The sequence below is a fragment of the Pongo abelii genome, chromosome 5 (genome assembly GCF_028885655.2).
Source record: "Pongo abelii isolate AG06213 chromosome 5, NHGRI_mPonAbe1-v2.0_pri, whole genome shotgun sequence".
NCBI lineage: Eukaryota > Metazoa > Chordata > Mammalia > Primates > Hominidae > Pongo > Pongo abelii.
In genome coordinates this window covers 33,645,331-33,672,199 of record NC_071990.2, presented here as the reverse complement: position 1 = coordinate 33,672,199, position 26,869 = coordinate 33,645,331, and the positions used below count along the sequence as shown (strand labels likewise).

General features: G+C 49.9%; 3 protein-coding genes across 15 annotated transcripts; 1 reads left to right on the top strand and 2 right to left on the bottom strand.

Annotated features, from left to right (window-relative positions):
* Window positions 1-17: 17 nt before the first annotated feature.
* Window positions 18-6,217, bottom strand: PHF1 (PHD finger protein 1). Of its 12 annotated transcripts, none has more exons than XM_024249129.3 (15): window positions 5,998-6,217; window positions 4,034-4,208; window positions 3,870-3,951; window positions 3,666-3,761; window positions 3,160-3,260; window positions 2,901-3,049; window positions 2,627-2,722; window positions 2,349-2,417; window positions 2,091-2,214; window positions 1,913-1,980; window positions 1,628-1,732; window positions 1,313-1,502; window positions 1,128-1,222; window positions 787-867; window positions 18-647 (listed from the first exon to the last, which is right to left on the bottom strand). In XM_024249129.3, exons 2-15 carry the CDS (start codon window positions 4,190-4,192, stop codon window positions 359-361), a joined length of 1,704 nt encoding a protein of 567 aa, XP_024104897.1. In that variant the 5' UTR covers window positions 4,193-4,208; window positions 5,998-6,217; the 3' UTR covers window positions 18-358. The 12 variants fall into 12 exon arrangements, 9 of the variants coding, with proteins under 9 accessions (XP_024104897.1, XP_063581523.1, XP_054413379.1 ...); XM_063725453.1 differs by having other exon boundaries at window positions 1,128-1,242; window positions 5,998-6,126; XM_054557404.2 differs by having other exon boundaries at window positions 787-864; window positions 5,998-6,126.
* A 380-nt stretch (window positions 6,218-6,597) lies between these two features.
* On the bottom strand, window positions 6,598-26,356 carry KIFC1 (kinesin family member C1). Of its 2 annotated transcripts, none has more exons than XM_024249125.3 (11): window positions 24,315-26,356; window positions 18,225-18,362; window positions 17,993-18,092; window positions 13,084-13,137; window positions 12,916-12,966; window positions 12,322-12,722; window positions 10,824-11,603; window positions 9,969-10,259; window positions 9,790-9,863; window positions 9,578-9,653; window positions 6,598-6,803 (listed from the first exon to the last, which is right to left on the bottom strand). In XM_024249125.3, the coding sequence occupies exons 1-11, from the start codon at window positions 24,324-24,326 to the stop codon at window positions 6,759-6,761; spliced, it is 2,022 nt and encodes a 673-aa protein (XP_024104893.1). In that variant the 5' UTR covers window positions 24,327-26,356; the 3' UTR covers window positions 6,598-6,758. The 2 variants fall into 2 exon arrangements, with proteins under 2 accessions (XP_024104893.1, XP_054413377.1); XM_054557402.2 differs by having other exon boundaries at window positions 24,512-26,356.
* Window positions 15,481-16,284, top strand: LOC100461109 (large ribosomal subunit protein uL11-like). The gene has a single exon (XM_054557409.2). It carries the CDS (start codon window positions 15,817-15,819, stop codon window positions 16,225-16,227), a length of 411 nt encoding a protein of 136 aa, XP_054413384.2. The 5' UTR covers window positions 15,481-15,816; the 3' UTR covers window positions 16,228-16,284.
* Window positions 26,357-26,869: the final 513 nt, after the last annotated feature.

The following is a 26,869-nucleotide window of genomic DNA, read 5'->3' as shown; positions in this document are numbered from 1 at the left end:
GACTCAGAGCTGCTAGATTTGTTTATTTCTCTTTATTTCAATCATACAGAGTCCGGGATCCCTTATCATCCTCCCTCCTCAGTCTCTGCCCCCAGGGGTTAAATAATTTTAAAAAATATTTAAAAAGCTGTAACAAAATAACATCAAAGGAAATGGGAAGGATGGGAGGGGTCAGGAATCATGAAGGAGGGTAGAGAAGAGTGTCTCTTCCCCACCCCCCACTCTTGGATTCCAGCCTGGGCAGTAGGGAGAACTACCCCCTATCTCTCCAGGTACATCCCAGCTGTAGGTGAGGTCAGAGGTCAGGGTATGAAAGTGCCGGTGTGTGTGAATGGGGAGCTGGGCAGAGGCAGGCTGTTCAGAAGATGCCCCCTCCTCCCCACTCAACCAAGTACTGCACAGAGCCATCAGGCCGTACTCTCCGAGCAAGGACCCGGACAGGGTCCCCTCGGGACAGGTAACCAACCCCACCTCGGACTCCTCCCCCAGTCCCAGGAGACAAACTACGGCACAGGGGAGAAGGGGGTGCTGAGCGTCTAGGAAGACCTGGGGATGGGGATGAGACTGAGGAAGATGAGGCAGTCATCGAGTGGGGGGCACTTTTAGGGATGTCTGTGGGGAAACCAATGTGAAGTTCCAGGGGTGACCTAGGGAGAGAAGGCAATTGTAAGAAATGGGCAGAAATGGAGAGCACATGTGAATCAGAGAAACAGCGTTAGAGACTAGGAGACTTGAGCACATAGAGGGGAAGAGAAGCATCACTGGTAATAGAAGACAGAATCTCACCTGTCTGGGGGTTCACCGTCCCCAGAGGTCCCTGCGGTGCTGGCAGAAGGGTGGAAGGAAGCAAACATCCGGATGGGGCTGCTGGGGTTGGAGTGGGGAAAGTCAGGACCTGAAGCAGGGGAACAGGACCTTCTCCCCCTGGGAAGTGCAGAGCTCAAACACTACCCCCAAGGGACTCCCTTCCCCAAAATACTGGCTACCAGACACTAGTTCTAGAAGTCGGTCTAGGCCAAGAAGTGGGTAGCCAAGGGGGAGAGGGAAAAGAATTCTGGGTGATAAAGTCCAGAAGATGTGAATAACTGGGAGCATATTTTGTGGGGGAGGGGCAGAGGAGCACTGACCTGGGCAGGCAGCGGGCATCTGTGGGCCGGAAGTTGTAGCCGCTGCTGCCCTGGTAACTCTGGTTAGGGCTGGGGGATGGTGGAGACACTGAGGCCTAGAAGAGGGGGCAAACGCCTGAGAGATAATCCTTGACTCCTTCCCACACCCCACCATTTGCTCCATAGGGTTCCCCCTGCTCCAGTACCTGCAGTGCCCTCTGCAGATGAGCCCGCTCCCTCTGCTCCCGGGGCTCGGGCTGATTGCGCACTGCTGAGGGTGGCCCCAGCTCCTCCACTTTCCCCTTCTGCCTCCTCCTCAGGGGCTCTGGCTCCGGCCTCCGGCGCTTCCCCAGGGGACGTGAGACCCCTCCCCCAGGGCCCTGCCCTGAAGGGAAGCTGTAAGAGGCCTCCTTATCCCCCCAGCCCCCTCCCGGACACCCCCAAGACCTCCCCATCTCTATACATATACCCCCCAGGACTAACACCCTGAGAATTTCCCCCATCCCCCCTGGACCAGTGACCTGGTGAGTGCTCCATCTCCAGTAGGGGGCTCCACAGGGGGAGGCATCCGAGCATGGAGACCAAACAAACATTTCCTCTTCTTAATCTCTCTCCCTGAAATGAAACTGGGGCAAGAAGAGAAATGATATAGGGTCAGTGCTGTAAAAAAAGGTTCCTCCTTACGCCATTCCTCAATCCTTTTCAGTCACAGTCTTCCAGGTGGGTTGCAAGCCCCTCCCCTTCCAGGCTTCCACTCTCCATCTCTTTCCGAGCCTCATCCTTGCCTCCTCTTCCCTCCAACTCACCGGTCCTTGTGGCTGTTGAGAGCAGAGAGGAGCTTGGAAGAACGTTCTCCTTTGGGGGTGTCTGAAAGCTGGGAGAAATGAAGAAAAATGGGGCCAGGGGAGCAGTGATTTCTTCTCTTCCCCTTTCTACTACATCTCCCTGTCCCATCCCAACCCCCAAAACTGCACTATCCCTTACCTCCCCCAGGAGCAAACTGTCCCAATTCTCAGAAGTGAAGGGGAGGATCTCACGATCAAAATCAAAGTATTTCTTCTTACAGCAAACGCTGAGGTGATACAGGACAAGATGGGCCACATCCACCCTGGAAAAACAAAGTTTTCAAAACCACAGAGGCATTTTAAGAACCAGGGGAGTCCTGAGGTGGGAGGTTGGGGCATACAGAGTGAAATACTGGGGGTGTGAAGTTACACTGAGGTCATGCCCAATCCAGCTCACCAGCGAAGCTGTAGTCTCCGGACTTTCTCAGGGCCCCCGCGACACACACAGCATTCAAATTCGTAGAACCTGGACATGGGCAAGAGGGAGCAAACACACTTACACAGGAAAACTATGCCATCCCCTGGAAGACTCACAAGCAAGGATGGGGCGAACAGGTGAGGTAACGCTGCAGAGGTTGGGAAGAGACTGGAGTAGAGAAGGGCGTGGGAGAACTGAGGGTGGATCACGAAGAAAGAGGGCATCCTTGGCTCCTAGAGAGTCTGCCTTGGTCTCACCTGTCCCCATAGAGGAGGGGCTTGCTCAGACACTGGGTGCAGGCCTCATGGAACCACTGCAGGCAGCTCCGGCACTGCAGCATTTTCAGGTTCCACCTGAGGGGGAACACAGGACTTCTGGCCTCCAGAAACCCCCTTCCCCATAACTGCCCCAAACCCTAAACTTACCTCCCATCCCCCTGAGTGCTACCCTCATCCTGTTCTTTTTCCTTCATTTCCTGGGATCCACCACCACATCATTCATTCCACAGTCTGCTCCCCTCTCATTACTCACTCCCCAGGGCCACCACAGTAACAGTAACTCTGCTGTCGGTTGCTCAGATGTCCAGCATCCCAGTCCAGCCCCTTCAGTCCATATGGCAGAGAGAGCTTCATACCCAGCATGGCCCGGGCATAGGGGCCCTTCTTCAGGGCACCTCCCCTCTGCAGAGACAGGACAGGTGGGTGGCTTCAGGGGTGGGGAGAGGAAAAGGCTTGGGAGAGGCTGTGGATGGGAGGCTCCCACAGGAAGGGTAACAGGGAAGTGCCTTTACCTTGGTGGCGATTGCAAAGACACACTGGCGGCATACCCAGGATGTGCCCTCTCCCTCTCCAGGGGCTGGAGCCCTGGGAACATGGCAGTCCTGGTGATAAGCTGAAGAGTGATAATAGTAGACCACTTATTGCATTACCTGTATGTGCTTGGTATTGGGACAGGAATAGTCTTTACCCATCTCATTTAATCCTTGACCATGGTCTTGATGAGGGGGTGCATTATCCTTATTTTACAGGTCAGGGAACTGAGGCTCCTAGGGGTTAAGGGACTTGTCCAAGGTCATATGGTTAGAAAAGGATGCATTTAAACCATCCTCTGCCTGCAAAGGTTATACCACCCCTTTCCATGGCTGCTTCTCCCTCGGCTGAAAGGGGATGAGGACTAAGATAGGGCTAAGCAGCCTGGCCAGAGCAGTGGTTTGGGGACTAAGGCCAGGACAGGTGACATAGGGACCTTCCTGAAGGGAAGAGCAAGCTGGACCATTCAGGTGACCTGCCCTCTCACCATGGCGACACTTCTCACAGCTGACCAGCCGGTTCCCAGGGACTACAGTCTCAGAGCGACAGACACAACAGAGGAGTTCCTCTCCAGGGAGGGCAGCTGTGAGAGAACACAGTGTCATGGGGCCTGCCCTTAAGTCTCTTTCTGCCCCTCTAGGCCAGGTTTGTTTTCCATGGGATGTGCAATCTCAGGTCTCTAGAGTCTTACCAGGGCTAATGTCTTTCCACAGAACCAGAAACTGTGAATCATCCTCAAACTGGACCAGACACACCTCCCTAGCACTGTCCACCTGGAATGGGTGAGCAAAGAGGATGAAATGGGAACCAGAATTAGATAAGAGGACTAGGAAGAAGGTCAGAGGTGGATCTTACCTTTTTGATGGTACCCAAGTATAGCAGCCCATCAGTCCATCTGGCCAGCACATCTTGACCCTCCCAAAGCCGAGGCCTGGGGCCAGAGGTGGGAGCAGGAGAAGCTGGGTCCCAAAGTGAGGAGGCAGCAGAGCGGCTCAGCCGGGGGGGCTGCGCCATTGCATCCTGGGGGGGCCTAGCCAGAAAAGAAATGGGGAAGAGAACGTCATGAATGCTGAGAAACCTTCCCCATTTTCTTTTTCTCTTTTTTTTTTTTTTTTTTTTTTTTTTTTCTGAGATGGAGTTTTGCTCTGTCGCCCAGGCTGGAGTGCAGTGGCACAATCTTGGCTCACTGCAATCTCCACCTCCCGGGTTCAGGCAATTCTCCTGCCTCAGTCTCCCAAGTAGGTGGGATTACAGGCGCATGCCACCATGCCTGGCTAATTTTTGTATTTTTAGTAGAGATGAGGTGTTGGCCATGTTGGCCAAACTGGTCTCGAACTCCTGACCTCATGATCCACCCACCTCAGCTTCCCAAAGTGCTGGGATTACAGGCGTGAGCCACCGGGCCGGCCAGCTTCCCCATTTTCTTTGCCTATTTTGCCGTCAAGAATGAAGTATCTGTGCCCCCATCTCCAAATCCCTGAGACACCTGGATAGGAAACCACTGGGCACCCATCACCAGCTTTTTGAGTCCTCTTCCAACTCTAGTGACTGGTTCTCCTCTCGGTAACTGGCCTCCCCCCGACCCCAAACCTAGTTGCTAGTTTCCCAGCTTCCAGAGCTCTCCTGGGATATTATATACTGGCCTTGAAATTTTAGGAGAAATTATGGTTGTAGAAGCAAAGGCTACTCAGTTTAGACGTATCATAATTAGGGTGTCCTGTTGCCCAGAGATGTGTTTTGGGACCTTTTCTGGAGATGTTTTCCAGAGCAGAAACGGCTGTCTCCCCAGGCCTGCGTGTCTCATTAAGAACAATCATCCTGGTGCCAGGTTATGTCAGGTCACCCTCAAATTCGGGTCTCCCTGCCCCCGGGTTAGACAACTTCTCTGAGTGCCCCGGGAGGGGGGCGTGTCCCAGTCCCGGTCTCTACTCCCCAGGACGGCAAGTCCGAGAAGCGACTTGTGTCGGCCCAGCCCGGACCCGAGGCCAAGGCGGCGAGGCTCTCCCGCCCGCGCCCCGCGCCGACCCCCGGCTCCCTGCCCCCCCACCGACGCCTCCTGCCGCCTCCTTACCGGTGACAGCTGGGGCCGCCGGGAGCCGGGCAGGGGCAGACGTAGGAGACCTAGGCGAGTCCCCCGCGCGGAGAGGGCACGTCCGGGCGTGGGGGGGCGTGCAGGCGGAGGCCGGGGGGTCCCCAGGCCCAGCCCCTCCGTCCCGGCGGCTCTGGGGCGTATGACGCAGCAGCCAAAGCAGCGGCAGCGGCAGGAGGAGGAGGCGGCGGGGGGGAGGGCGGGAGGGAGGGAGGGGAGGGACGGACCGGTTGGGGGGGAGGGTGGTGGGAGGGGAGGACTGGGGGAAAGGAGGAGCCGGAGGGGGAGGGCGGGCACCACCTCACCCCACCTCCCTCACCTCCAACAGGCCTGGAGGGCGCCAAGGAAGAGGCTGGCCCTCCGCGGCTTGGGGAGCGAAGAGTCGGACCGGGTGCGAGAGGGAATCCCCTCAGCCCCTTCCTCCGACCTGATATTCGCCCTTGGGGCACGAGGGAATCCCCCCTCCCGGCAGCCCGCCTCCGGCCTGGTCCCCCGCCCCATGCCACATCCGTTAGCTGCCCCACCCCCCATGGTCACTCCAAGTCCCGCCCCCCGGCCCCAGTTCACGGCCCCGCCCTCCATTCACCCCTCTCGATGCCCCCACCACGCCCTCCTCCCTCGCGCGCCCCGCCCTCCACTCGCCGTTAGCCCCAGCCCCGCCCTCCCCGTGGCGAGTCGCGCCCCACCCACAGCCCTTTTGCGCACGCGTGTCCCCTCCTGCGCGCGGCACCTGGGAGGACTGAGCCCCTCCTTCACCGGGCGGCGGCCGTCGGCGGTTGGCGCGAGGGAGTCGGCGGGCGTGCGCGCCGCTTCCCGGGGACGTCCCGCCCCGTGCTTCCAGGGCTGGCGCAAAGACGAAGGGGGCGAGGACCCGAGGCGGTGACGCCACCGAGAGCCAGCCAATGGGCAGCGAGCAGGCAGAGCCCCAGCCGTTCGAACGGAAAGGCAGGGAAAGGGCGGGAGGAAAGAGCCAGCAGTTTGGGAGCGCGCGCTAGCCCCGCCTCTGGACTCCGGCCCCCATTTGCCGACACCCACCAAAGGAACGTTCTTCCCTGGGGCTGGGGTGGCCGGCGGAAGGGTGAAAGTTATCTATAACTAGTGACTAAGGAGGGGGCGTGGATAGCTAGAGGGCACACCTCCCTGATGTGACGGGGTAGGGGGTATTAGCAGAGGGGAAGATGATCCAGGCCAAGGTCCAGAACCGGTGATAGCAGAGGGAAGAAAAGACCAAGCCCTCAGCCCTCGCTCCCGCCTCCCACATAAACGTCTGGCAGAGGGAACAGATCACAGCTCCCACCTTTACAGATATGAAAGTATCTGCCTTCTTGGGCAAATGCTAATAAAACCTTTATTTTAAAAAAAACTATTCTTTATTTGATAGCCCTGGGACATGGTGCCCTCCACCCAATAAAGCACCCTCCATCAACTCTCCCACCCCTCACCCGATACATAGACATATGGACACACACACACGAAGATCTGGATCCGCCTTCACTTCCTGTTGGCCTGAGCAGTACCAATAACACACTGGTTCACCTGTGGGCAGGGGGTTAGACAGGATAAAAGTTTGCAGCGTAACCAATACAACATTTTCCCCAAGATCTCCTCCCATCCTCCAATGCTAGGGCTGCCCTCAGAAATACTGAAATAAGGCCTCCAAAGGCTGGTTCAGGCTGGTGCCAGTTACGGTTGGTTCTCCTCTGCACACTAGGTTTGGTGGAGGTGAAAAGGCTTGAGAAGAGATGGAAGCCCCAGAAGAAAATACAGGAGCAGAGAGAGGAGGCTTTCATTTCCAGCAATACCTTGTACTAGAGACCTCCAACCTCTCCCACTGTAAAACACTTAAACCGAAATAAAATAGTAATAACACCCATTTAGGAACTAGGACTCCTTAGAAAATGGATCAGTTGAAGTCTGGGGGAGGAAATGTACAAGTTGAATCTGAAAAGACTACTAGAGTTCTGTCTAAAGGACACTGACGCCAATCTGAAAGAGGCTTTTTTTTTTTTTTGAGACGGAGTCTCGCTCTGTTGCCCAGGCTGGAGTGCAGTGGCGCAATCTTGGCTCACTGCAAGCTCCGCCTCCCGGGTTCATGCCATTCTGCCTCAGACTCCCGAGTAGCTGAGACTACAGGCGTCCGCCACCACACCCGGGGAATTTTTTGTATTTTTAGTAGAGACGGGGTTTCACCCTGTTAAGCCAGGATGGTCTCGATCTCCTGACCTCGTGATCCACCCGCCTCGGCCTCCCAAAGTGCTGGGGTTACAGGCATGAGCCACCGCGCCCAGCCAGGAGGTTCCTATTGGCCAAAGATGGGGCAATTTGAGCATCAGAAAGAACGACTGTGGCCGGGCTGGGTGGCTCACGCCTATAATCCCAACACTTTTAGTGGCTACAATGAGCTATGATTGAGCCATTGAATTCCAGTCTGGGCAACTGAGCAAGTCCCTGTCTCAAAAAAAATAAAAAAAAAGATAACCCTCAGATAAACATTCATTGGTCACCTTTGGAAGCTGCTAGGATATCAACTCAATACTGGAAATCAATAAATAATTCAGCATTTATCTTGTTTTTCCTGTATGAATTGAATTTCAGAGAAACCAAGTAGATGACAAGGCAAATGTCTTCATAAAAGAATCGTGACTAACCAATGCAGAACAACTAAGATTAGAAAAATCGCCATTTAGAAACCCCTTAATGAAATAAAGGATCCAGGTATGGTCACTGCTGGATAAAATCACTAGGTGAAAAAGTCAATAAGGAGCTTGTAAATGGATGGGTCAGGTTGACAACACCCAAATATGATAAATAAGTGAAAGTATGGGGGAAAGAGGAAGCAACCAGCCAAAATCCAGAATAGTATATTCTATAGGACAAATGACCTTCAACAAACAAATGACGTAATAGTGGCAGTGTGGGATAGGGTTGTAGAACTTGAGACATTTCAACCAAGTGGGTGGCCCTTGCCTGGATCCTGATTTGAACAAACTTATTAGGTATAAAAGACACTTCTGAGACAGTTGGGTGAAATTTAACATAAACTGGGTATTAGAGGATATTAAAGTTCATGTTGTTGGATGTTACATTGGTATAACATTAATAAAAAGTTAGAAAAAACATCACCACCCTCTAAAATTGAACTTGCAAGATAGTGAGGGAAACCCTCATCAAAGTAGAATACCAGATCAGGGTGCAAGTGCTGGCTACTCCACAGAAACAATCAGTGCTGACTGGGAGGAGGCCCAGGCGCACAGCAGAACAGACCTGATCAGACCTCAAATAAAGCCAGAGCCCATCAAAGGGCTATACGCGCAGGAGGAGGATGTACCAGACAAAAAAATTACCGTGGAGGCAGACAGTAAGGAAACTTTCTGACTTGCTTAACACTAGTGGAAGGAGATTCTAGTGGAAGGAATTCTCATTAGTGAGAATTCATATGGCCACTGGCTGACCCTCATGAGGTTTGGAGTCTGAATTCACACTATTTGGAATAGTCTGAAAAACCTCTAAGTCTTTGATCCAGTAATCCCATTTCAAGGACTATTTCCCTGGTTAGATGTAACTGAAAAAATACAAAATGATGTATGTACAAAGTTAGTCAACGTGGCCTTGTTTGTGACTAAAAAAGTGTGGAAACAATCCAAGTGTCCAGTAGAGGGAACTGGTGGATAAATTTTGGTGCAATTACATAGTGGAGTCCTAGGCAGACCTAAAAATAATGATCTCTGTATGCTGATAGGGAGGAATCTTAGGGATTTTTTGTGTGTTGGTTTTTTGAGACAAGGTCTTACTCTGTCACCCAGGCTGAAGTGCAGTGGTAGGATCACGGCTCACTGCAGCCTCCACCTCCCAGGCTCAGGTGATCCTCCCACCTCAGCCTCCTGAGTAGCTGCAACTACAGGTGTGAGCCACTACACCCAGCTAGTTTTCCTATTTTTTGTAGAGACAGGGTCTCACTATGTTGCCCAGGCTGATTTTAAACTCCTGGGCTCAAGCAATCCTCCTGCCTTGGCCTCCCGAAGTGTTCGGATTACAGGCATGAGCTACTGCGCCCAACCAGTTTAGACCTTTTAGTCACTTTTTCTTTTTTTTTCAATCAGCTTTCTCAGGTTAAATTAATCACCTGTTTTTAAAAAAACTTAAAAGCTAATAATTAAAAATGGAACCAGGTGAGTGGTGCCTCAGATACCTGCGAATGTAAAACCTTTCTGCACAAATGTGCTCCCTGCCCTAGAAGACAGAAGGGATTGGAATGGAGAAGCCTACAACCACCCACGGGTCCTGATAAGGCTGACTGGTGGTAATCGCACCTTGGAGGCAAAGCGTAGAGAGTTGAGGGACTCGGAGACGTTCTCTTCCAGTGGAGAAATGTTCACAAACATGAGCCTATGAAAAAAGAATGTGCCCAACCCTAGCATTAGGGGCCAGCAGAGTCTGGACAGGTCTCCACTATTCCCCCCTTTCTACCCCTCACCCCAACACAGTTCCTACCTGACCCCTTCCATCTGTCCCTTTCACTCACATCTTAGCACTACCACCCAGAGAGTTCTGCAGCAGGTAGGTCAGTTTACTGTTCCGGTAAGGCACGTGGGACTCCTAGATGATTGAGGTGGGGACAGATGTTTAGGAATAGGCAGGGCTCTGCACAGCCAACCCCAACTGTCCCCCAGGTCCCGTATCTCACCCCACTCCCATTCCCACCTTGTTGCTCAGGGCCATGATAACCAGCCCCAGCGTGGACAGGCTGCTGTTAATGGCCTGTGTTTCCCGAAGGCGTTCCCGCTCCCCAGGGCCAAGGGCTAAGCCGGGGTCAAGTCGCTCACTCCCGGCCAGGTCCACAAGACTGAGGGGGGCCCCACACTGCAGGCCTCGGCTGGAGTGCTCCCCAGAAATCTGTAGCTGGAATACACTGTGGCTGCGTGATGACCGTTCATTCTGGGCTGTGCGGGCCACAGCCCGATTCTGGCGGGCCAGATGAAGCAGGGCCTCTACCTGGGGATGGGAGCAGAAGGGGCAAAAAGGCAGGCAGAAGTCAGTACATAGTAATATGTATGGAAATGAATAAGAGCCCACCCCCACCCTCTTGAAGCTTTCTAGCCTGTCAAGAAACAAAATAAGATGCACAGTATGTCTGAAAATGGTAAGGAATACATAGAATAGGGAGTGTATAAAGGCGGGGTGGGGAACACAAGTTTTGACAGGATAGCCAAGATCTCCAGGAAAGAGCATCCAGGCAAAGGCCCTGAGATGGGGAGCACGACTAGCTGGCTGAGGAACAGCCAGGAGGCCAGCATGGCTAGGATGAGCTGAGCAAGGAGATGAGACCTGAGATGTAGTGACCCTCCTCGTTTTGGCAGATGCATCACTCCCTCGCCACTCCCAGGTTAAGGCAGATCTACTGACAGCCCACAGGCCAAAACGGGATGTGGTAACCCAGCCTCATAACTTGCACTTCATCCTTCAATTCTCTCCTGCTCCTTTCTCCCTCTACCTCCATCTCATGGCACCCTTCCCACTCCTCCCCATTCCCCAGTTCCAGTGCCCATGGGTCCTCACTTCTTTCTCACAGGAGACAGGGACATATCGAGCATTGGTGACAGTGAGCTCCTCGCTCCCTGGCCCTGCACGGCGAATCTCACACTCGCCCCCTTGACCCTTCCGGGTTCCAGTGGCCAGCAGGTCCCGGACAGTCTCATTGTAGATCTCTACATAGCTTGCTACAAAGCTGTAGGTCCAGCCCTGACCACTCAGCTCCTGGGCCACAGAGAAGAGGTGCCGCAGGGCCCGAGGGATCAGCCCCGCCAACTGGGGGTCTCCCCCAGGCCCACCCTCCATTGTGAAGGTCTTGCCACTGCCTGTCTGGCCATAGGCAAAGATGCATACTGGATAGCCATCCAGAGCTGACTGGACAAGCATGGCAATCTCTTCAAACACTTCATCCTGTCCACTTCCTGGTGGGAATACCCGGTCAAAGGAAAAATCATGGCGAGTTGGGGGAGCTGGTGCCCCACTCAGGGTCCCACGCCGCTCGTCAGACCGGGAGAGGCTAAGGCGGGTTAGAGGATCAGAGGGCCCACCAGGGCCAGAGGGAAACAGGAGGAGGCCAGGGGGTGGAGTGGGCTCCCCCGGCAGGACAGGGCGGACCCGGCAGAATACACGGATGTTGCCCTTGAGTTCCTGCAGCTGGTTGTGCAGTCGCCGGCGCTCCATTTCTAGCCCATGAAGACGTTCTTCCCGCTCAGTCAGTAAGGCTGCCTGGGCCACAGTCTCCTGCCGCAGAGATGCCACCTCTGCTCGGCTGCTTGACAGGGCTGCTTCTGACGTCTGCAGCCTCCTCTGCCCAGAAGAGAACACAACATACACAGAGGGTAAGATGCAACCAAGAATAAGAACAAACTGTGTGGCGTATGGAGTGGGTGGAGGTGAGGTCCCTGCTCAAAAGCACCTCAAAGTCTGGTAAACAAAGAAAGATGAGAAAATAAGGAATCATGGTACTAAGACAGGGAGTGCTATGGGTATGCCCAAGCACAAGGAGGAGCACAGGGAAGATGATATCTAGGCTGTACCCAGAAGTACAGGAGTGAACCAAGGAAGGATGCAGTACACAAAGAACATTCCAGAAAGAGGGAAGCACATATGCAGAATGCCCAGAAGTGAAAGTTGAGTCATTTAAGAGACTGCAAATAACTTAATCTAGTTGGTGCTCACCAGGAAGGAGTCAAGTGGACATGGGAGGAGGGAGAGTACCACAGGAATTTGTGATCAGGATGGGAACCCAAAGAAAGAGGGATGGAGGACTAAGGAAGACACAGATCTAAATGGGAGCTTTGCAAACAGTCAAGGGTAAGAAGAAGCATGGCAGAAAGCAAGACAGTCAGGAGTGGGCTGGAGTGCAGACAGGTGGAAGAGACAGGTATCTTCAGCAGCACCTATACTGCTAAAGATAGGTGCTCAGGAGTTCTCAGCCCAGACTTGAGGGGTACCTGGAAGGGAGGGGAGGCATGACCTCTGCCAGGAAAGCGGGGCTGATATCTGGTGAAAATCTGGCCCTTACCTCCTTCTCCTCTAGTTGGGACGTCAGTCCCCTCCGTTCTTCCTGCAATTCCACCTGTTTTTTCTGAAGCTCTTGCACCAAGCCCTCCTGCGTGCTCAGCCGCTCTTCCAGCTCCAGGACACAAGCACGCAAGTTCTTCAGCTCCTGTTGGCCCTGCTCAGCCTGGGCCTGTACCTTGGCTAAATGCCCCTCCAGTGTTTTGCGCTCTGTCCCCAGGGCCTTGGCCTGCTGTTGGGCATCTCTGAGCTGGTCCTGAAGCTGCTGGTTCTCTTGGTCCAATGTTTGAGTCCTCTCACGGCATCGTTTTAGTTCTGCATTTCGGTCACATAACTGACCCTTTAAGTCCCAGGCTGGACGTTTGCTGGGTTTCTTCCCTCCTGCCATGGGAGGAACTCCTGATGCTAAGATGAGCACAGAAAGGACAAAGGTCAGTGAAGTCTAGGCTCTCTATCCCTCCTCCCTTCTAGCCTTTATGGGATCCACACCTGATGCTACATCTCCTTCCTCTTAGAGACCAAACGGATTTTTCTGGGCACTCACCATCTTCTCTTCCCTATCCCAGCCTCTCACCCAGTGGTTATGTTTGTCACCTACTGCCAGACTTCTGGACAGGAACAGCAGGAACTGGCTTCTGGTTCTTCAACCCTAGAGAATTGAGGAGGTGACTTAGGAATTACAGGACCAGCGTCCCTCCACCTCCATCATTCTCCCTTTACACATACCCCAAATCCATTCTCAGACCCAGCTCTTGAGCACAATTACCTGTGGCAATAGCTGTGGAACACCGGGGTCCTGTCTTCTTGGAAACTTTTTGAGCTGCCCAGGAGATGGGAGAGAACAAAGGTAGAATGATCATTCTTAAGATGGCATGTACACTTGCTAGGACAGGGGCAGAAGTGCTTTTCTCAGAATTAGAAATAAGATAGCTTCCTTCCCTTATCCCTAAGTCTGGCCAGCTCCTAATGATACCTCCCCTAGAACCAGAAATTACAGTCATCCCTCAGTATCCAAAAGGGGTTGATTCCAGCACCCCCCAAGAATACCAAAATCCAAGGATGCCCAAGTCCCTTACATAAATAGGTATATAGTATTAAATATAGTCTATGCACACCCTCCCATATACTTTATTTACTGATTGACTGAGACAGAGTTTCACTTGTTGCCCAGGCTGAAGTGCAATGGCATGATCTCAGTTCACAGCAAACTCTACCTCCAGGGTTCAAGCGATTCTTCCACCTCAGCCTCCCGAGTAGCTGGGATTATAGGTACGCGCCACCACGCCCAGCTAATTTTGTATTTTTAGTAAAGACGGGGTTTCACCATGTTGATTAGGCTGGCCTCAAACTCCTGACCTCTGGTGATCTGCCTGCCTTGGCCTCCATTTTGTTTTTTTTTTTGAGACGGAGTTGCACTCTTCTCACCCAGGCTGGAATGCAATGGCGTGATCTCGGCTCACTGTAACCTCCACCTCCAGGGTTCAGGCAATTCTTCTGCCTCAGCCTCCTGAGTAGCTGGGATTACAGGCAAGCGCCACCACGCCCGGCTAATTTTTTTTAAAATATTTTTAGTAGAGACAGGTTTTCGCATGTTGGCCAGGCTGGTCTCAAACTCCTGACGTCAGGTGATCTGCCTGCCTCAGCTTCCCAAAGTGCTGGGATTACAGGCGTGAGCCACCGCATCCAGCAGCATATACTTTAAATCATCTTTAGATTACTTATGACAGACTGCATATACAACAGTAGCCCCGTAACATTATAATGGAGCTAAAAATTCCTATTGCCTAGTGACATTACAGCCATGGTAATGTCATAGCATTCCTCACCTGTTTGTGGTGATTCTGATATAAACAAACCTAATGCACTGCCAGTTGTATAAAAGTATAACACATATAATTACATATAGTACATAATACCTAATAATGATAATGACTATGTTACTAGTTTATATATTTATTGTACTGTACTTTTTTTGTTATTTTAGAGTATACTCCTTCTATGTGCAAAAACAGTTAACTATAAAACAGCCTCAGGCATGTCATTCAAAAGGCATTCCAGGCCAGGCACAGTGGCTCACGCCTGTAATCCCAGCACTTTGGGAGGCCAAGGCGGGCAGATCACGGGGTCAGGAGATTGAGACCATCTCCACTAAAAATACAAAAACAAAATTAACCAGGCGTGGTGGTGGGCGCCTGTAGTCCCAGCTACTCGGGAGGGTGAGGCAGGAGAATGGTGTGAATCCGGGAGGCGGAGCTTGCAGTGAGCCGAGATCACGCCACTGCACTCTAGCCTGGGCGACAGCGCGAGACTCCGTCTCAAATAAAAAAAAAAAAAAAAAAAAAAAAAAAAAAAAGGCAATCCAGAAAAAGGCATTGTTATCACAGGAAGTCACATCTCCATGTGTGTTACTGCCCCTGAAGATTTTCCAGTGAGACAAGATGTGGAGGTGAAAGCCAGTGATGTTGATGATCCTGACCCTATGTAGGCCTAGGCTAATGTGTGTATTTCTTCGTTTTTAACAAAAAGTTTGAAAAGCAAAATAATATTTAAAATTTTTCAAATTTAAGCTTATTTCTTGGAAAAAATACAAATAAATAAAATTTTAAATTAAAAAAAGAATTTCAGGCGGGGCACAGTAACTCAGGTCTGTAATCTCAGCACTTTGGGAGGCTGAGGCGAGCGGATCACGAGGTCAGGAGATCAAGACCATCCTGACTAACACGGTGAAACCCCATCTCTACTAAAAATACAAAAAATTAGCTGGGCGTGATGGCACGCACCTGTAGTCCCAGCTACTCGGGAGGCTGAGGCAGGAGAATCACTTGAACCCAGGAGGCGGAGGTTACAGTGAGCCGAGATCGCGCCATTGCACTCCAGCCTGGGCGACAGAGCGAGACTCTGTCTCAAAAACAAAAAACAAAAAACAAAAATTTTATTTTCAAGCCAGGAGACAGAGATTCATATTGCCCTGAATATATGCTCCCTGCCCAAAACAAAATTTAGATAGAAAAAAAGCATGAGGAATAAGGACATAAAGGAATAAAATATTTCTGTGAAGCTATACAATGTTTGTGTTTTCAGTTGTTATTACAAGAGTCAAAAAGTTAGCCGGGCGTGGTGGCCCACGCCTGTAATCCCAGCACTTGGGAGGTTGAGGCAGGCAGATCACGAGGTCAGGAGATTGAGACCATCCTGGCTAACACGGTGAAATCCCGTCTCTATTAAAAATACAAAAAAACAAAATTAGCCAGGTGTGGTGGAGGGCGTCTGTAGTCCCAGCTACGCGGGAGGCTGAGGCAGGAGAATGGCGTGAACCCGGGAGGCAGAGCTTGCAGTGAGCCGAGATTGTGCCACTGCACTCCAGCCTGGGCGACAGAGCGAGACTCCATCTCAAAAAAAAAAAGAGAGAAGCTCTCAGCTTTCGGCTCGGAGGAGGCCAAGGTGCAATTTTCTTCAGTCGTCCCGAATCCGGGTTCATCCGACACCAGCTGCCTCCACCATGCCGCCGAAGTTCAACCCCAACGAGATCAAGGTCGTATACCTGAGGTGCACCAGAGGTGAAGTCAGTGCCACTTCTGCCCTGGCCCCCAAGATCGGCCCCCTGGGTCTGTCTCCAAAAAAGGTTGGTGATGACATTGCCAAGGCAACGGGTGACTGGAAGGGCCTGAGGATTACAGTGAAACTGACCATTCAGAACAGACAGGCCCAGATTGAGGTGGTGCCTTCTGCCTCTGCCCTGATCATCAAAGCCCTCAAGGAACCACCAAGAGACAGAAAGAAACAGAGAAACATTAAACACAGTGGGAATATCATTTTTGATGAGATCGTCAACATTGCTCAACAGATGCGGCACCGATCCTTAGCCAGAGAACTCTCTGGAACCATTAAAGAGATCCTGGGGACTGCCTAGTCTGTGGGCTGTAATGTTGATGGCCGCCACCCTCATGACATCATAGATGATGACATCAACAGTGGTGCTGTGGAATGCCCAGCTAGTTAAGCACAAAGGATCATTAGACAACTGGTCGAAAAAAAAAAAAGACAGTTAAAAAAAGATTAAAATGTTACATCAGCCTCCGCAAGTGGGAAAAAAAATGTTAAGTTTATAAAGTAAAATAGTTATAGTAAACTAAGGTTAATTTATTATAAAAGAACTATTTTTTATAAATTTGATGTAGCCTAACTGTACCATGTTTCTAAAGTCTACAGCAGTGTACAGTAAGGCCCTAGGCCTTCACATTCACTCACCACTCACTCACTAACTCACCCAGAGCAACTTTCATTCAAACATGCTCCATTTAATGGTTAGTACCCTGTACAGGTGTACCATTTTTTATCATTTATATTGTATTTTAACCGTACCTTTTCTATGTTTAGCTATGTTTATATACACAAATGGTTACCACTGTGTTATGTTACCTACCGTGCTTCAGTATAGTAACACGCCACACAGGCTTGTTGCCCAAGAACAATAGGCTATCACAGATAGCCTAGGTGTGTAGCAGGCTAGATCATCTAGGTTTCAGTAAGTACGTTCTATGATGTTTCCACAATAATGCACTTCTGATAATGTATCTGCATTGCCAAGTGACACATGACCATAACTGTTATACTGTATTTTTTGGTTTTATTTTTTATTTTCCATGAATATTTTCTCATTTTCTTTTTGAGACCAAGTCTCGCTCTGTCGCCAGGCTGGCACAATCTCGGCTCACCGCAACCTCCACCTCCCGGGTTCTAAGCAATTCTCCTGCCTCAGCCTCCAGAGTAGCTGGGATTACAGGCACGGGCCATCACGTCTGGCTAATTTTGTATTTTTAGTAGAGACAGGGTTTCAACCATATTGGCCAGGCTGGTCTGGAACTCCGGACCTCAAGTAATCGACCCACCTTGGCCTCCCAAAGTGCTGGGATTACAGGCGTGAGCCACTGTGCCCACTCTCCTTGAATATTTTCAACCGATGGTTGGTTGAATCTGCAGAAGCAGAACCCACGGATACAGAGGGCCAACTGTACTCCATATGCCAAAAAGCAATTTGGATTAAGATAAGTAAAAGCATGACCATGTCTAAAGTATGCCACCATTTGTGTAAAAAAGGTGGGGGAGTATAGTCTTACTTGCTTGAATACCAATAGAATTTCCCTGTAAGAACACACAGTTGCCCTGGGTAGCAGAATTGGGTGGCTGGAGGACAGAAGTAGGAAGCAAACTTCACTATACAACAACCTTTGTGCCTTTGGAATTTTGAACCAAATGAAATGTTATTACCTATTCAAAATAGACAGGCTGGGTGCGGTGCCTCACGCCTATAATCCCAGCACTTTGGGAGGCAGAGGCGGGTGGATCACCTGAGGTCAGGAGTTCAAGACCAGCCTGGCCAACATGGCGAAACCCCGTCTCTACTAAAAAAAAAAAATACAAAAATTAGCTGGGCGTGGTGGTGGGCACCTGTAATCCCAGATACTCGGGAGGCTGAGGTAGGAGAATCGCTTGAACTTGGGAGGAGGAGGTTGCAGTGAGTGAGATTGAGCCACTGCACTCCAGCCTGGGCGATAGAGCGAGACTCTTGTCTCAAAAAAAAAAAACAAAACAATAAAATTGAAAGAAAAGAAACAAGTGAGTTGAAGAGCACTGGACTTCCATGTCCTTGGAGTCTATCCATCCTGAGAGCCCACCTGTGGTCTGGCCTTGTGTCTGTGGCACTGTAGTGAGGGACGGAACTCTTGGGTGGGATGTGGTAATTCTGGTCGTTGCACCCAGGCCTCTTGTCCGTTTCTGGGGAAAGATAAAGACAAGGTCCATAGTCACCCTCCCTAATGGTTTATACTCTCTCTCTCCTTTTTTTCACACACACACACACCCCCCCCCCCCCACATACACATGCACAGCTCTCCACGCCCAGCTCACCTTCTCAGGCTCCAGGCCATCTTCCATCTGGTCAGGCCTCCTCTTGAGTGTGCTTCCTGAGAGAGGCAGCCGGGAAGGGGCCTTAATCAGAGGTCTCTTCAGTTCTATGTTCCCCTTTACTTCCAATAGGGGGGACTTCTGTTGGGAAAAGAGACCCTTAAGACAATACCCAGGAGCACAAATGTCCCAAGAACTTCCCGTCTTGGCCCCCAGCCTCAATTATCAACATCGCCACCACCAAGCACTGAGCACCACTTGTGCCAAAAGCTGAATTATGTGCCAGACAGACAGCATGAACAGAAGTGGGAACGTAACCTAAAAGTAGGAATAATCCCTAGGGGAAAAGCTGGACTTGACTAACTTTAAGGGTGGGACTCAAACAAGCAGAAAGGAATGGATGCTCTTCCTGGAAGGCAAAAATTCAAATATGTACATAGCATGGCTAAGAAACCAACTGGCCCTTTTGGCTGAAGCTGAGAATCATAAATAAGCGAAAGAGTGGAAGATATGTGAGGGCTGAAGACTGCTTGGGAGAATCAGGCAACATTTACTGAGCCATGTTTGAAATGTTTTACCTGGACCAGGTGCAGTGGCTCACGCCTGTAATCCCAGCACTTTGGGAGGCTGAGGTGGGCAGATCACAAGGTCAGGAGTTTGAGACTAGCCTGACCAACATGGTGAAATCCTGTCTCTACTAAAAATACAAAAATTAGCTGGGTGTGGTGGCACATGCCTGCAATCCCAGCTACTCGGGAGGCTGAGTCAGGAGAATCACTTGAACCTGGGAGGCAGAGGTTGCGGTGAGCCGAGATCACGCCACTGCACTCCAACCTGGGCAACAGAGTGAGACTCCGTCTCAAAAAAAAAAAAAAAGGCATTAGAACTTAATTCTGGCCAAGCACGGTGGCTTATGCCTGTAATCCCAGCACTTTGGGAGGCTGAGGCAGGCAGATTACTTGAGGTCAGGAGTTCAAGACCAGCCTGACCAACATGCTGAAACCCTGTTTCTACAAAAATTACCCAGGCATGGTGGCATGTGCCTGTAATCCAGCTACTTGGGAGGCTGAGGAGGAGAATCGCTTGAACGATTGGTGGAGGTTGCAGTGAGCCGAGATCACACCACTGCACTCTAGCCTGGGTGACAGAGCGAGACTACGTCTCAAAAAAAAAAAAAAAAAAAAAAAAAAAGAATTTGGCCGGGCGCGGTGGCTCACGCCTATAATCCCAGCACTTTGGGAGGCAGAGGCAGGCAGATCACGAGGTCAGGAGATCAAGACCATCCTAGCTAACACGGTGAAATCCCGTCTCTACTAAAAAATACAAAAAATTAGCCGGGCGTGGTGGCAAGCACCTGTAGTCCCAGCTACTGGGGAGGCTGAGGCAGGAGAATAGCGTGAACCCAGGAGGCGGAGCTTGCAGTGAGCCAAGATTGCGCCACTGCACTCCAGCCTGGGCAACAGAGCGAGACTCTGTCTCAAAAAAAAAAAAAAAAAAAAAAAGGAACTTAATTCTCATGGAACCTAGTTGAAAGGGGCTATTCTAGAAGCTTGAGGGCTAAGCTAGGCAGACATCCACCTTAGCGAATCAGATGACATTTGCCTGTGGTCCCAGCTACAAGGGAGGCTGAGGTGGGAGGATGGCTTAGGCCCAGATCAAGGCTGCAGTGAGCCATGATCATGCCACTGCACTCCAGCACTCCAGCCTGGGCGACATACTGAGATCCTGTCTCAAAAAAAAAAAAAAAAAAAGAAAGAAAGAAAAAGAAAAAGAAAATAAATAACACAGAGATCTGAGTACCTGAAGAGTTGGTTTTTGTTTATTTGTTTTGAGACAGGGTTGCCCAAGCTGGCTTTGAACTTTGAGTTCAAGTGATCTTCCTGCCTTAGCCTCTTGAGTGCCTACGACAACAAGCACATGCCACTGGACCCAGCAGGATTGGTTTCATGGATGCTAAGTTCATTTTGGGAAAGTGAGTTTGAGCTATCCGTGATACAATGAGATTTACTCAAGGAAGTTCATAGAGCATCATTATTTTTAAAAATTATGAAACAACCTGATACACTGTTTTCTTTTGTTTTTAATTTATTATCATAACCCCATATAAGACTGTGAGCACCATAAGAATTCATCTGTTTTGTTCATAACTATATAACCAGAGGGCCTTATACAATGTCTGCTACATGGTAGGACTCTACAGTTTTTGAAGGAATGAAATTGAATGTTCATCAGTGGGGCAATACTTAAAACTGTGATATATCATACCATTGGCTTCTAGAAAAATAAAAAGGGAAAAAAGGTAGCATTTTTCCTGCCACCTACAGAAATGTGCACAAAGAATGCTTATTTTAATTTAGTGTAATCAAATATAGTATGGAAACCAAATTTTTCTTTAAGTATTCCAAAGTCAAACACGAATTTTTTAAAATAACCTGTGCCCTTCCTCCTCTCTACACTACCATAGTGGATCTGCTACAGACCTACCTCCTTGGAATTTACGTCGGTTCAGAAAACGTGTTTCAAGGTTTGTTTATTCAGAACAACTCCAAAGACCACAGTATATATATTTTTCCCATTTATTAATATAAAGCTAGACATGATGCCCTCCAACTTTCCACAATGAGAAGCATAAGCACTTATCCTTCTATAAGAACAGATATTCATGCAACCCTGCCTACATCCACCTCACCACAAGATCAGAGGTGGATGGCCCTGCTCCCAAGGCAACCCTTTCATATATGCATCACATCCCATCCCTCCTCACCAAATCCTGGACTCACCAAATCCTCCCAATTTCAGGAACATTCCTCCAGCAATCCTCCCTTCTCACCTCTGCACCATCAGCTTTGCACTCTATGGCATCACTCCAATTGGCATACCACAAACTCTATTATTTCTTTGAAACTAAAAGAATCTGAACTCTGCTTTCCCTAACAGGTACTATCCTTTTTCCTTGCCACCCTTCGCAGCAAAACTCTAAAGTATTACCTCTAGTGTATTCATTGTGGCCAATTTCTCTCCTAAGCCCATTGCAATCAGGTTTTCATTCCCACCATTCCATTGAAATTGCTATCCTCAAGATCACAAGTAACTTCATGTTGCTAAGTCAATTCTTTATCTTCATTTTCTTGACCCATCAAACAGCATTTGATACAACTGATTACTCCGTTTTCCTTAATAGGCTTTCTTCATTTAGCTTCCAGGAGACCACCCTTTCTTACCTCACTGGCAGGTCCTCCTCATCTCTCCAGATTTTAACAGCATTCTCTATCTATACTCACTATCCACTCCCATGCCTTTAAATATCATTGATATGCTGACAGTTTCCAAATTATATGTCCAGCTCAGACCTCGATCCTGCACCTATACTGAACTGCATCCTCAACATCGCGATTTAAGGCTGGGAGTGGTGCCTCATGCCTGTAATCCCAGCACTTTGGGAGGCCAAGGCAGGCAGATCACTTGAGTTCAGGAGTTCGAGACCAGCCTGGCCAACATGGCAAAACCCCGTCTCTACTAAAAATACAAAAATTAGCCAGGTGTGGTGGCACGTGCCTGTAATCCCAGCTACTCAGGAGACTGAGGCTGGAGGATTGCTTAAAGCTGGGAGGTAGAAGTTGCAGTGAGCCGAGATCGCACCACTGCACTCTGGCCTGGGCAACAGAGAGACTCCGTATAAAAAAAAATCTCCATTTGGAAGTCTAATAACTGACCTCTTGATGTCCAACCATGCTTTGAACTTGTTCCTTTTGCAGCTTTCTCCATCTCAATTGATATAACTCCATCTTTCAGTTGCTCAAGCCAAAAACCCAGAGTCTTCTTTCTCCTACATACCACATCTAATCTGTCAGCAAAGCATGGCTGATTGTACCTTCAAAATATATCCAGAATCCAATCACTTTTTACTGTTTCTTCCACTGCTATCATCCTGACTTAAGACACCATCATCTGGCACCTAGATTATCATAAACCAGTGGTTCTCAACTGGGGTGATTTTATCCACCAGGTGACATCTGACAATGTCCAATGCGGTCCTGTACACTGTCAGATGCCTAGCAGCATCCCTGCCCTCTACCCACTAGATGCCAGTAGCAACCCCCCACCTAGTCATGACAATAAAAAATGTTGGCCAGGTGCGGTGGCTCATGCCTGTAATCCCAGCACTTTGGGAGGCCAAGGTGGGAGGATCATGAGGTCAGGAGATTGAGACCATCCTGGCTAACACGGTGAAACCCTGTCTATACTAAAAATACAAAAAATTAGCCGGGCGTGGTGGTGGGCGCCTGTAGTCCCAGCTACTCGGGAGGCTGAGGCAGGAGAATCACCTGAACCCAGGAGGCGGAGGTTGCAGTGAACTGAGATCGCACCACTGCACTCTAGGCTGGTGACAGAGCGTGACTACTTCTCAAAAAAAAAAAAAAAGTTGCAGGGCACCGTGGCTCATGCCTGTAATCCCAGCACTTTGGGAGGCCGAGGCAGGCGAATTGCTTGAGCCCAGGAGTTAGTTCCAGACCAGCCTGGGCAACATGGCAAAACCCTGTCTTTACAAAAAATACAAAAAATCAGCCAGGCATGGTGGCAGGTGCCTGTAGTCCCAACTACTCAGGAGGCTGAGGTGGGAGGATCACTTGAGCCCAGGAAGTTAAGGCTCCGCCATAAAAAAAAAAAAAAAAAAAAGACAACGGTGCTATGGTTACGAAAATCTGTTGGACCCAACAAATCTTATCTCTTTGCTTAAAATCATCCAATGATTCCCCATCTCACTCAGAGTAAAAGTCCTCACAACGACCCCCACAAGGACAAACTGTGATCAGCAACCCCACTACCCATTACCTGACTTCCTTTCCCACAACTTCTCCCCATGCTCACTTCACTCCTGCCACACTTCCCTCCTTACCACTTAGGGACTCTGCTCTAGCAGATTCCCTCTGCCTCAAATGTTCTTCCCTCACTATCTGCTTGTCTATCTCCCTCACTTCCTTCAAGTCTTTATTCAACTCATCTTTTCCATTGGGGTTTCTGAGACCACCCTATTTAATACTCTATCCCGCCAGTTGGCCTCCCCTATTCCCTTAACCTTGAATTTCTCCTTTTCTCCACAGCACTTACGGCCTTCTGGCAGTTATATAATTCATTTATTACATTTATTGTCTGTATCCCCATAGAATGGCAGCTCCATGATGGCAATGATTTGTCCCTTGTTCACTGCTGCATCCTAAGTACCTACAACCGCGCCTGGCATGTAGTAGGTGCACAATAAATACTTGATTAATAGCTCTGAGAAGGCTTTTACTACTTCTTACTGTCACATCATACTACTCTGCTCTCTGGTTGTCACGACTGAAAGAATCTCTCTTAAGGCTGAATCCTAACTTTAGGGAAACCTGGACGTGAAATACTAGTAAACAAAGGATTCAGGCAGGAGACCTTTCCTGGCACCAGAGATCAGTACACTCCAGCTGTCACACACATTCAGAGAGGAAGCTGCATATGGTTGTGGAGTGCAGCAGGGCACCATTTAAGAGAAAGAACTAAATCAATCAGTTTCATTGGGCAGGAATCTGCACAATTTAGGAAAGGAGAGAGAGAATGAGAAGTCTTTTGGCCCAGATTACCCTACTCTCCTCCCTTTCCTACACTCCGAAGCAGCAGTGATGAGGAGAGGCGATAACACAAAAGGTCCTCAGCAAGGATGTGGCCTCAGACACCATGTCCCCAAAGGAAGAAGTCATATCAGAACTCTCCCTTCTTACACACTGCAATCACATCCTGAGTAGGAATAAAGAAGTGGAAATGTGTCAGACGAGCCTGAGAATTCGAAATGGGAAATCTTGGAGACATGAAAGTAAGGGAGGGGCTCCAGAGACTTGAAGCTGGGGGAGGGCAGACAGACGTCCCTTCCGACCTCCCCGGGTGCTCTATGCCGTCTCCACTCCTACCTCCGCCCCTTTCCACTTGTGCGGGGGCGCACGGACCTTCGCTCTCCCGGTAGACATGACAAAGGCCGACCGGGAGCCGGGGGCGCGACGGCATCGGAGCGGTCAGCCGTCGTCCCCATCCCCAGGGCAGGACACCTGCGCCGCCCCTACTCACCTGCGGATCCATGTCCACCTCGGTCCCACACGCGCCGGGGGAATGCAGTGGAAGAGAACTGGGTGCCGGGGATCCTGGGACTCGCGTTCTCTCGCCCGCTCGCGAAGAAGGGTAGAGAACTCGCACGGCTCCGGCCGCTACCAGCCCCGCGCCACACCCGCCACTTTTGAATTCCAACGGCCGCCACCCACTCTCACCGCGCTCTGCACGCAGGGACCAATCGTCGCTGTCGCCACAGCCGAGGGCCAATCGCAGCGTCCTCCGCCACCCGAAGCCACACCCCGCCCGACAGGCGCCTTGTCTTTTCTGTTTCGCAGGCGCCGGAGAGGTAGGAGGATTAATTCCACTTCCGGTGCCACTTATGCTTCTCACCCCTCCCCTCCTCTAGCGGCAACGGTGCCGGACTTCCGCTCGGCTCCCCGCCGTCGCTCGGACGTCAGAAAATGCGTGGACGTCGCCGCACAAACGCAACTGGCCAAACGTAACTGGTGGCGGCCGGAGGAGAAGGGGCGGGGACGCTGGAGGAAAGAAATGACGCGTGCGCACACAGGGACCCGTGCCGGGAGACAGGCGGGACTAGCGCCTCCTGGTGACTGCAGTAGGGAGCGCACTTGTTTTCCGTCGACGTGATTGCGGCTCCAGCGCTGCCTCTCCCGGTCGTGGTTGACTGGGCCCGGAAGTGGCTCCTGGAGCCCTCACGTGGACGTGAGTGGCCTGGTCTGTTCATTCCCTGGTAATGTTGCCATTTCTCACCAAATTTAGGAACTTTTGCGCTCCATTGAAGCCTGACAGTGGGGATTCAAAGCTCAGGAAATAATTTTTCTTTATAGCCCTCTTTCAGCCAGCCTACTTACCTGGGTGCTGTTACTGGTGCTGGGCTCAAGGCCTTTGGAGTCTCGAGCTCAGGGAGGATTTACTGCTTCAATTTACGGAGTATTTAATGTTTTTCAGATTATGCACCTGTATTATCTCGTCTTATAATCACAAAAATTCACTGAGTTCCTACATTGTGCCACGTTCTTTGTATAGATGGATGGAGACAGGTTCAGAAAGGTTACATAATAAGTATAAGGTCACACTGCTGGTTAGGAATGGATCTAGATTCCATTAGCTTCAAAATCCAAGCTATTTCTGTTAACTCACATTGCCTCTAACAGTCTCGGTGACAAGAGCAACCCCTTACATGTGAATAAGGTGCTAGTTTGCAAAGTCGTTCTACCATATTTACTCATCCGAGTTTCCATCCAATCCTGGAGGTAGTCAGGACAGGGTTTTATTTATGACACCGAAAGGCAGGGGCCTCAAGCATATGTTCGGGGGTTTGGTGTGCAGTTGGAAATTGGCAGGTCTGGCACCCACGCTGCCGTCTTCTACCCATTGCTTTAATTTGGCTTCAAACAAGCTTGTAGAGAGAAGCAGATTGTGGGGAGACACACTGTCTGAAAACCATGTTGCCATCCCCCCAACCTTTGATATCCTGGGAAAACTCCAAAAAGCAAGAGCTTGAAGAGAACACAGTAAAAAGAAAAGGAAGAAACTAGAGAAAACCAACCATAGAAGGTAAAGGGGGATAACTGAGAAGGGAGACCTGAGAAGAAACATAGCAAAAGATATTTATCAAATTAAAAAAAAAGTTTTTTAAATGGAATGGAGAAATATAGACCCATTAGCAGATTAAAGGGGGGAAAATTTATTCATCTCAATTGATGCAGCAAAGCCACTCAAAATATTCAACACCCATTGATATATTTTTTTAAACTCCAGAAGCTGATAAAGGACATCTTCAAAAATTTCGCAAAACACATCACCATAACGGTGAAATGTTGAAAGCATTCCTTTCAAGATGGGGAACAAGGCAAGGATGCCTGCTCTCAATAATCCTCATCAATACAACAATGGAAGTTGTAGCCAGTCCAATAAGCAACAAATATATAAGGATTACAAGAAACAATAATGTTAATATTCGCAGATGAAATTATTGCATGTGCAGCATCCCTAAAATAAAATTCAGATAAAACTGATAAATCAGTTTAGCAAGGTTGATGGATAAAAAAATCAGTAAGAGGAAAAAAATCAATTTTCAAAATCAATTGCATTTCCATCTTCAGCAACACCAGTTAGAAAGTGTAACTGTAAAAATTATACCATTTGTTGGCCGGGCGCGGTGGCTCACACCTGTAATCAATCCTAGCACTTTGGGAGGCCGAGGCGGGTGGATCACGAGGTCAGGAGATCGAGACCATCCTGGCTAACATGGTGAAAAACTCTCTCTACTAAAAATACAAAAAAAATTAGCCGGGTGTGGTGGTGGGCGCCTGTAGTCCCAGCTACTCAGGAGGCTGAGGCAGGAGAATGGCGTGAACCCGGGAGGCGGAGCTTGCAGTGAGCGGAGATCGCGCCACTGCACTCCAGCCTGGAAGACAGAGCGAGACTCCGTCTCAAAAAAAAAACCAAAAAAATTAGCCAGGCGTGGTGGCAGCCTACTCGGGAGGCTGAGGCAGGCCCACAGAAACAGTGGCATGATTCGTGCCAAATTCCGAAGCAATCTTCCCACT